Source organism: Rhododendron vialii, chromosome 6a (genome assembly GCF_030253575.1).
Source record: "Rhododendron vialii isolate Sample 1 chromosome 6a, ASM3025357v1".
NCBI lineage: Eukaryota > Viridiplantae > Streptophyta > Magnoliopsida > Ericales > Ericaceae > Rhododendron > Rhododendron vialii.
Genome location: NC_080562.1, coordinates 42821867 through 42832212, shown reverse-complemented (window position 1 = coordinate 42832212; position 10346 = coordinate 42821867). Strand labels below are relative to the sequence as shown.

Below are 10346 nucleotides of genomic sequence, written 5' to 3'. Positions count from 1 at the left end.
GAACAGTTTCTGTAAATCTCGACCGTTCAAATATGCTTTTTAGGTAGCAGTTCAACTTCTTTGAATTCTAAAGAGAGACGATCAAGATGCGATATTTTAATGTTCTTTTTGGAATATATAAATGGTGCCGGGGACGGAACAAACACAAAAAGCAAGTTTGAAAAAAAAGAAAAAAAGGATACCTAACCCTAAGGAGATGCCACGCGCGCGTGTCACGCAAAACCTAACCTTTGACGTGTAAAAATGTGATTCTTTTTTTGTTGGGTGCGTTTTGGGAGGAGAGAGAGAGAGAGAGAGATGATGAAGAGAATCTGAACTGATGGAAGCACACACATGAGACATACAGCGGCACTTCATTATTCTCTTCTCCCCGAGAAAAATAAACACAAAAGAAAATTGAAAATAAATCCTGTGCTGTACTCTTCGCCGGGAAACGTCTACAAGATCGTGATTGTTGATCACAGATCTTTATCTTGGACCTTAATCTGATCTGATTATTTTGGACAGAACATGTATGAATCTGTATGTATGCACGGAGGGGGTGGTGGATTTATGTGGGTGTTGATTGCTTTGGGAGGTGCAAAGCTTGACTGGATCTGAAACCCTAATGGAACTGGAACAATCATCGTGAATCAGTCGAAGGTAAACTCCTCCTGATTCTGATTAAAATCGCCAGATCTGTTCGAAAAGGCCTTGATTTTCACTGTTTTGAGACTTACCTTGTATTTGGACTCGAAAAGATCGTTTCTTGACTTTAAGATCCGTCGATTTAGGGTTTATCTGGCACAGGAAATAACCCTAGGCTCTCTTGGACTTGTAGTTTTCGTTGGGAATTTTGACTGGAGATTTCGGATATATTTGTGGGATTAATTTTTTTTTTACTTTGTGTTGACTTTTGAGGTATCTGAACGAAGAACATAGAGATCATTTCTAACTTGCAAGAAGTTGTTCTTCAAGGGCAAAAAAGGAGGGTCGTCTTCTTTCTTTTTTTGGGTAGTTTACTGGATTTCTAGTATTATCCTATACTGCTATAGATTGTTGTTGAGAGATGCATCCGAGGCATCGTAGTCCTGGAAATGGATACAGGTCTAGTCCCATGGGAATAGGTGGTGTAGCGGCAGCCTCTCGGATTTCACCGGAAAGTTCGATGAGAGGTCATGGGATGTATAATTCCGATTACAGGGGTTATAATCGAGGTTTTGGGCGAGGCCAACCAAAACCATTCCAAGCGGCACAGCCTCCACCGCGGCCACTGCCTCCGCCACCCCGTAGAACAGACATTTTTATGGAGGCTGGTCGGCTAGCGACTGAATATTTGGTCTCTAAGGGATTGCTTCCCCCAAATGTTGTTTCAGGGAGGTTGCAAAATGGCAGTTTAAAGAACCAGGTAGGTGAGTTTCAGGGTTTTAGGCCACAAGAAGGAGATAGTATGAACCTTACTCCAGATGGTCGCTCTTCGGCTCTTGCTCGTTTGGGGAATGCTTCTGATGCAGGGTCAGGTAGGAGAAGGTTTGGTGATGAATATAATAATCCAACTGGGTCAAGAAGTTATATGCGAGGTAGGAGGAGGACAGGATCCTTCAAAAATTATGGTTCTGATTGGGGTCAAGGAATGGGAAGGAGTGGGCCCTTCCCTGATAAAGCCAGGACTCCTTCAGATGTGGAAGGTGATGTTGATTCTTTGTCGGGATATCCAGAACAACAGTCTGGTAATGGTGTTGTTAATGATGAGCAGATGTCGGAATCAGCACCTAAAATTGATGGTGCAGGTGATTCCGAGTCTGGTTTGGAGAAATCTCAGTTACAGGATGACACAAGTACAAAGGTAAGTTCTGATATTGGGAAAGACCTCCCTCCTGAAAATAATGTGGAACTTGCTAAGATGTCTGATGATGTTTTGAGACTCTCCAATGAAGATACTATTGAGCTTATGGATGCGACTGGTAGTGATCAAGTTGAGAATCGAAGTGAGATGAAGAATGCACCCATTGAGCATTTTGCAGTGGAAGGTGATTGCATAAACAAGAATGGTGGTAGTTTGTTAAGTCTCTGCAGATTTGCCAAAATCCCTACCAAAACCCGGTCTTCCTTGACAGCCAGGGGATTGAAGGTTGATCCAGTTCCAGCTACCGAGGAGATAAAAAATTGTGACAAAGGACAAGAGGAAAACAATTCCGATGTGGGACCTCTGATGGAAACTGAAGTCCCGGTTAAAGATGTTTCGGTTGATGCCTCCTCAGTTGATGCTTCATCAAATCAAATTCCACATCCAAAATACCTTGATTCTGATATTATAGATGCACCTGTTATTATGTCTGTTGAGGATGCAGGAGAATTAGCTCCTGTGTACGATAATCAGGAAAAATTCTTGAGGTCTCAATCTTTTCCAGATGGGTCTTTCGTGAACAAACAAGAGTCAAGTGAGGAGCCTCCTGGGTTTGGAAGCTGCAGCTCCGTGATTATGGTGGAAAGAGGTGAGAAACGAACTGCAGAACAGACTGATAGCAGGGAGGGAACAAAGAAACCAAGAGAATGGGTCCCGTCAGTAGGTACCCAGACTGATGAATATTCGCATCTTCCTCACGCAAAGGGAAAGCAGCTAGTTTCACAAGAAGGAAGGAAATTACCTGATGACGAAATGATATTGGCCGAGGAACAAGAGAGGCCCGTAGATATGTCTCTGTATCAGAGTGGTGATGCTGGACCATGCATTGACTATTCAGAAGAGAAGCAACTCTTCCCCAGTTCATTTAAGATTTGTGACCTTAATCTTATGGAGGTTTCTGAAGTGAGCGAGAGACCTCATTGTGATCCAATGATTATTTTCCCTTCTATTCCAGAAATCAAAGCTGAAGCAACACCGGTAGATGTTGATTTGTCGATTAGCAATACTTGCAATGTAGCTGGTAAATATGGCATACGTGGTGCTGATGGCAAAGAGGTTGAGGTGATAGACTTGGAAAATGATACCCTACAAGAAGATAATGCCTTCAATGATACGGAGAGGAAGTACGTTTCTCTTACTTGTTATTATACCATAAAAAAAGAAGTTTCTCTTATTGTTATTTCCAAGCTAATTCAATGGTTTTCATAGCTTGTAAAATCAGCTGCAATTATCATTTCAAGTTTTTGATCATCTAAATTTTTGTATCGGCAATTTTCATATCAAGTTTGATTGCTTTTTCTATTCCATTTAAGTGCTTTATAGAGCATATAGAGTGATATTAGGAATATGATTGGGAACCAAATGTCCAGACAGAGATGTGTTCAGAGTCGTCCATCATGTGTGGGTCCCCCATGCAACTTATGGGGTCCATGTTGATCGGATGACTTCGAATACAATTGTGTCTAGACATTTGTGTCCGCGTCATTCCTCTTGATATTATTGTTACATTTTTTCCTAAAATCTCACCTAATTTCAAAAATTTCCATGATGCAGGGAAGAAACTGAATTTGCAGGCTTGGAGAGCTTTCCTAATCACGATGCACAGGGTACGAATGACATTTCTGATGCTCAGGATGGTTATGGGCTTATGTTCTCGGAGTTGCTTGGAACAGATATCTCCAATTGTTCTTCTGTACCAGCAGACATTGATTCTCTGCACAATGACATGGCCCTTCATAATGGAGAGGTATCATCACTAACTGCTGGAATGTATGTGGATTTTTTATCATGTGATGTGTAATCCAATGTTGGTGTGTATGTGGGCACCAGAAAGGGCCAAAGTATTACATGCAGTCTCCGTACATGTCTTGAAGTTTTCTAGTACATTTCTCATTTACCTTTACTGTGGTTGATTAATAATGAATTTTTGAATTGATCATTTCAGGGGATTCTCGGTGATGATGAATCAATATATATGTCCCTGGAAGAAATTCCAATAAGTATGCCTAAACTTTAAATTTCACGGTATTATTGTATTTGATTATTCTACTGTTTGAGATTGATCTGCCAAAGGTGGTTGGATAGCACGTTAATGTGCATGCAGGCATGTGATTATGTGTTGTTTTACAGTCGACATAGTACGCAATATTTAACAATTGCTTTTGTGGGGGATTTCTTGTTGTTTTGTTGGTTTATAGGACAAAGAATTGTCTAATACAACTTGTTTGAACTCTAGTATTCCATCTGTTCGAAGTTTGATGAAGTTCCTTTCCTTGGAAAATTTTCGAGGCTTTTGATGTTTTATGCTCACGGAGTACGAGTAACAAATGGAAGCATTGCCTGAAGTAAAAAGAAGCATGGACTCCTCCTCCATTTCTAATTATTTCGTGGTTTGGAAGAATTACTGAATTGAATGTGGTTGGTTACAGAACGGACATAAACAATAGGGAAAATTTGAAAGGGTTGAGATCAGATCTTTTTATTCCTAAAAAAAGGAATCATAAATGAGTGAGAAAGTCCATAGGCAAGGAAGCACGCTATATTGCATGGCAAGGGGCAAAGGGCCACTCCAAACAAGGGGTCAACGCAAATAGCAGCCATTAGACTCGTGTCCTTCTATAATTGTGTTAATAGCGACGCTTTGAGAATAATCAACTATTTAGTTTTTGAAGAGAAGGACAATTTGATCGTGATAAATACCTTTGAGAGTAATCAACTATTTAGTTTTTGGAGATAAGGACAATACGGTAGTGATATATATACCAACTCTTCTAATTTGCATTGGTTCCCTGTAATTGCATTTCTAGGCCATGTAGTTCCTTTCAGGCATTAATTTGAACTGTGATAGAGTTTTGGCTAGCTCTCTTGGGCCACTGACTTTAGCTTCAGTCCTAGGGCTTTTCAGTTACTTTTCAATGTGTTGTACCTAAATGAATGTCTAAGCTCCTCTATGTTGCCAATACATAATGCGGTTTTCGGTTACTGTTGGAATGTGGACTTCTCCAAACTGTGAAAGAATTTTGGTGCATATTATCAAGTGAATGGCATACTGCTCTAGAGTAGTTGTAGCGTTAATGACTATACGAGTTTGATCAGTTAAGGAATTGTATCTTTTACCACACTCTCATTATTTTTTGGTTTTGTATGCTAAGTGTGTTGAGATGGCATTGTTGTAGGCTTTATGCGGGGCTGGGAGCAGCCAGGCCAGGAATATGATAAGCCCTTTTGAACTGTTTTTGTCCAGATATCAAGTCTGTTGGGGGTTGGTATGCTTATTATTCATGATCAAGATTCGTTAGCTAAAACTCTAGCTCTTACTGTATCTCTTTTTTGTTGTTGTTGCTGTTAGCTCTTACTGTATCTTTCTTTCCCCTCTTATGTTTGGTTTGACTGGCTTTGAATTCAAGAAAATGTGCTTCCATTTTGAGGTTTCAAAGTTGTCACGAGTGCTTTCCTTGTTTTTCTTCTTGTTTCTTTTCATCATCGTGTGAGAAGTACGTGAAACTAGTTGAAGCGGAAGAAGTGGCTTAGTGATCCGTTTGTTTCTTGTACCCTCTGTGGACCATACAGCAAAAATAGGAGTACTCCTAAAGATTGTAAGAATGAAGTGGAGAAAATCATGGAACAATGAAGTTGTTTATCACCTTACAGCCAAGGCATAGAATAATTCAGAGAGTAGTTACCCGTTTGTGGAGTATGACATTAGATTTTCAGGCAATAAATCCAGGGGCATAGCTTTAGTTGAAACAAATGCTACATTATCGTCCGTTATCATCTCAACCAGCGTAATGATCGACTATCTTCCTCTTACTTTAGGATTATCATTAATATCGATCATGTAAAGTTTTCTCACTGATGCTGTTGTGGATCTCCTTTGCATATGCGAAACTATTATCTTGTTTCTGTTATCTCTGAGAAGGGCTATTTTACCATCTCCCAAGTTTGGGTCATTTCATTTGTATAGTCGGTGGAAAAACTACACGTTTGGGGAATGTGCGTACCTTTTACTGAAACACTATCAGCGCAAATAGGCACTATGGCAAAAGCATATTCAATCAAACACTGCATTTCTCGTATATAGGAACAACCAAAATGCGGAAAAGTGGCAGTGGCATGAAACCACAGCTGAATGGTCTTTTTGGTTAAAATCCACATTGGCCTCTATTTTCAGCAGTCGAGAGCTTTGGCACCCCATTAAAACTTTCTTTGCAGGGCTGTTGAGTTTTTCTTGTTTGGTTGATAAACTGTGGGAGTGGGAGTGTGAGTTGAGTTTGAAGGTTCTCTAAGGTGGTCACATTTCTGGGGCAAGGTTCATTCCATATACATAGTTTGAAAAACTTGGTGGCAGACCTCAAAATCTTGCATCTTCGAGTTGGTTTATTCTACAATTGGTAGTGGGTGAAACTTGTAGTTGTGCTATATACTACTGTCATCTGTGTGACACTGGATCTTCCCTATCGTGCGGTTGAGAGAAGGCCCTGGACGTGGATTCTCAGGGATTTCCGGGCTGAAGATCCGAGATGAGTGAATCTATGAGCATTACATCCCATCTAGCTGTCTGGCTTTACGATTAGGGGTGATAAACTACCCAAGCAGTTAGGTTTTTTCAAATTTGACAAGCTAACGAGCTTCAAACCATGTTCAAGCTTAAGCTTGTTTTTGAGACAAGTTGATCTCGGATGTGTTTTAATCGAACCGAATATGACCCGATGTCGAGTAGCTTGAATATTTTATGCATCATAAGATGAACAAGCTAAGTAGTAGCTTGACCAAGCTTGATTCGAAAGCCTAGCGAGTTTCAAAAAAAAAATGTTAAAAGCCTGAATTGTTCGTGTAGCAAACCGATCTTGAACGAGCTTTTAACGAAACGAATGAACACGAGCTCGAACACTTTACGATAACCCTTTCTTTGTTTCCAGTTTCTGTTGCGAGTTCTGATATGCATGCCGGCATTGCCTCAAGTTGCGTGGGCCTATTCCAATGTGTGGCAGCCCCAACCCCATTATGTCGACAAGTAAACCCAAGCCCAGCTGCCCCTTTACTGGTTTGCACGGGTATGGTATTTGACTAAATTGCTGGCAATTGAGATTTTACAAGCGAGTAATTATTCTGTGTTCATTTCGGGTTTCAAAACTCAACTCCACAAAACCTCCCCTTAAAATCCAAACTCAACAAACCCAGTGCGTTGACGAAAAAACAAACCCAGTGGTTTTGGGCATGATGCCCCGATATTTTTATCCTCCACACATCCTATTGGAATTCATATAGTACTTAATACTAGACTCGCAAAAATATGTGGTGGATAAAAGCGTTAGGGCACCACATGGCAATCCTTGACGTTACTCTAGAGGCATACTGAATTTTTTTGTAAAGTACATGATTACAATAAGTTCCAAAAACACATGATTACAATCGGTTCAAAAAAACAGTACTAGTACATGATTACAAGGCCATACTTCCTTGTACTATTTCTCGGCCCATTGAATATGAAGAATTTAGCGAAAATAATTTTTGGAATTCACTTTCTTATATTTCACTCTAAAATTTTTTCTTATAAGAAAGTGAAGTGCAAAAATGATCACTCTTTTTTCTTTAAATTACACGTAGAAAACCTAATCTGACTAGTTCAGGAAGGACGACAGGAAAATATTAGAAAAAACACCCTAAATTTTTGAATGTTTTTACAAACTCTCTCACAAGTGGTGATGGAGCCCAAAAAAATAGTAAAAGAAGTCGTCAACAAGAGCATAATCTTGGGGGAACACCTAAGGTATCCCCCTCTTACGGTGTTAATTTCTATATTATGCCTTCAAATGGTTAATGGTTATGCTTTCGAGTAGTTATGTTGCGCCATTTTTAGAGGACACCATAATAATAAAAATATTATTCCATTTTAAAAGTGTTAATAGAGTGGTGATAATACTAAAACTGTTTTTGTTAATGCCAAAATTTCAGTGCATAAAAGTCTTGTATATTGCACATGGTATAATTCTTTTGTGCACTAGAGTTTTGGCACCAACAAAAACAGTTTTGGCATTATCATTTCCCTAATAGTAAAAGTGTTATACCATTTGTGGAAAAGTGTTATGCTTTCGAATGGTTTAATGTTATGTCTTCTAATGATTATGTTATATGGGTGATACGGTGTCCCTCAAACAAGAGGGGATACCCTAGCATTATCCTAATCTTGGAGATGGTTATAGTCAATATTGGAGGGAAATTTTTGCTGATGACTTCTTTAGATGATCCCTGGAACCTTTCAATTGGAAGAACTTAGGAGGGTATAAACTGAGAATTACGAAAATGAAGTCATAACAAAACAGCACCCCACGTGTAGAGGCAGGAAAAAAAGGAGCATATGACATAAGAGAGCATTAACACATGACTACTACGACAAAGGGCGCAACTAGTAAAGACATTTTACGTGCACGCTGAGTTTGAATTTTTGGAAGCTACCCGCAAGGATTGGATTTGACATGCATCACTTATAAAGCGAGAAACCTAAGGAAACTGACCGGGCGCACCGACAAGGATTTCTTATAAAGTGATTAATTGTAGAAATGTAATTTGCATACAAAATCCGGATACAAATGTGTCCAAAAAATATTCTCGATTTGTGTGAACTCCACGTATTCCACGTGCATCGTGTAGGAGTCACATGCATCAAACGATTTTCGAGTATATGTGTTCATAGCATCGTTCTAAGTGATACGACGTCCATTTTGACGTACGTATGCCTAATGACCCATATGAAATTTCCTTTTATAGAGGCACTAGCACTACACGTTAACGTTCCAGCAATCAAAATTAGAGAAACTTACGGCTAGTATCTCGTATGAATTGGCTGGGCAATTTTCAAGTTCGTCCTAAATTCCATTAATGCTTGTTCTCGTGGAAACGCACGTCGTTCTCCACAATAATACATAGGACGAGGCTTTCCTGTAAAAATAGGCTTGGAAGAAAGCAAGTCACCCATGAGAGATATACGTCTCGATCTCGAAAACTGTCGTGCACTTTTTTTTTCCAGGTAATGCAGGGTGTCTCAGGCCAGTTTGCCCGCACCTCGCACTAATTCCTACAGCTTCACCCAGAGCCGTTTCACACATTTACGTGTAGGGGTGAGATAGATCCAAGAGCTGTTAGCAAGGAGAATTGAACATGAGACCTTAAGATGAGCAAACACCTAAATCTCAAGTAAAAACCACTTGGTCAACTCTTGGGTTGCTTTTTTTTTTTGGTTTTGATCAGGACTGTTGTGCGTTTGATCCAACTTTTATTGCAAGTGCATGCATGTACGTTTTTATGATGTTCCACTGGCTACTATACTTAAAACGGTTTTTTTAGCTTTTCTCCTTTTTATGCATGTGCTCGAGTCCGCTGCAAAAGAACCGAGCAACTCAAGACTCGTTTTAGCTCATTTAGCAATTGAGCCAAGCTCGAATTCGAGTTCTAGGCTCATGTACTAAACGAGTTAAGCTTGACACTTTAAAACTCGGTTCGGCTTGAAAAAATTGGGCTCATTGAGTAAGCAATCCGAACTCGAATACTAGAAAGCTCGGCTTGGCTCATTTGGAGCACCACTAGTCATACGCAATACGCCACGAAGCAACCAGGTAACGTTGGTGGATGAGATACGTCTTTAAAATTGGTTGCTAGTGCATTTGTTTCTGACTCATTTTCAACTGCACGACATGACATCATTAGGGTGGGTTTTCTCAAAAAAAAAATGATATATTTGTCTATAGCTTAACAAAAGTGGGTATCAAAAAAATATACCCCGAAAAGATTTTTAAAGATATTTATGACCATTAATAGATTTTTATTAGCGATAAAAAATATCTGTTCGGAATATTTTCGGGGTATATTTTTCGGAGTACCTAGCGGCTAGCATTGCTCATAGCTTAAAGACTTTGGACGAGTTATTTCTGCTAAATAAACTTTTAATTTATGTAGGAGTATGTGAGAAGAATTGGCTGTCTCAATATCTGTGGGATTTTTTTCTTTACCCAGTTTAGATACTAGGGCAAATTTGATAAAATGAGCGGCTCGGACCATTTTTTTGGGATCCGATATGGGTTCAGTATATGTACGCGATGCATGTACCTATGTGTATGTACTCGTAGACTTTTTGGTTTCCGTCCTAGTGTAATTGATCACTGATAATCGAATCATCTTCTCTCGATCAATTATTGATCATTAAAGAAGTAGCTTACACGCACATTTAACTAATTTCCTTTCCGGTTCGGTTAAAAGCAGATCATCCATGCCAGAACTCGAAAACTCACAAGAAATTATTTTCTTAGGACCCCTAACCTCAATAATCGAACCTAATCAATTATGTGACGAACAAACTCATCAATCAACCGGACTAACTCTTGAGATCACTTTAAATAAGTTGGTACTCCTTATACTCCATACAGGGGTAATTAACTTTTTTTCCATTATTACTCGATTTACTTCT

The 10346-nt window shown here is 39.4% G+C and overlaps 1 protein-coding gene across 1 annotated transcript; it reads left to right on the top strand.

Annotated features, from left to right (window-relative positions):
- Positions 1-252: 252 nt before the first annotated feature.
- LOC131329682 (uncharacterized protein At4g26450) lies at positions 253-5321 on the top strand. The gene is made up of 4 exons (XM_058362985.1): positions 253-3009; positions 3440-3632; positions 3831-3885; positions 5062-5321. Exons 1-4 carry the CDS (start codon positions 1049-1051, stop codon positions 5112-5114), a joined length of 2262 nt encoding a protein of 753 aa, XP_058218968.1. The 5' UTR covers positions 253-1048; the 3' UTR covers positions 5115-5321.
- Positions 5322-10346: the final 5025 nt, after the last annotated feature.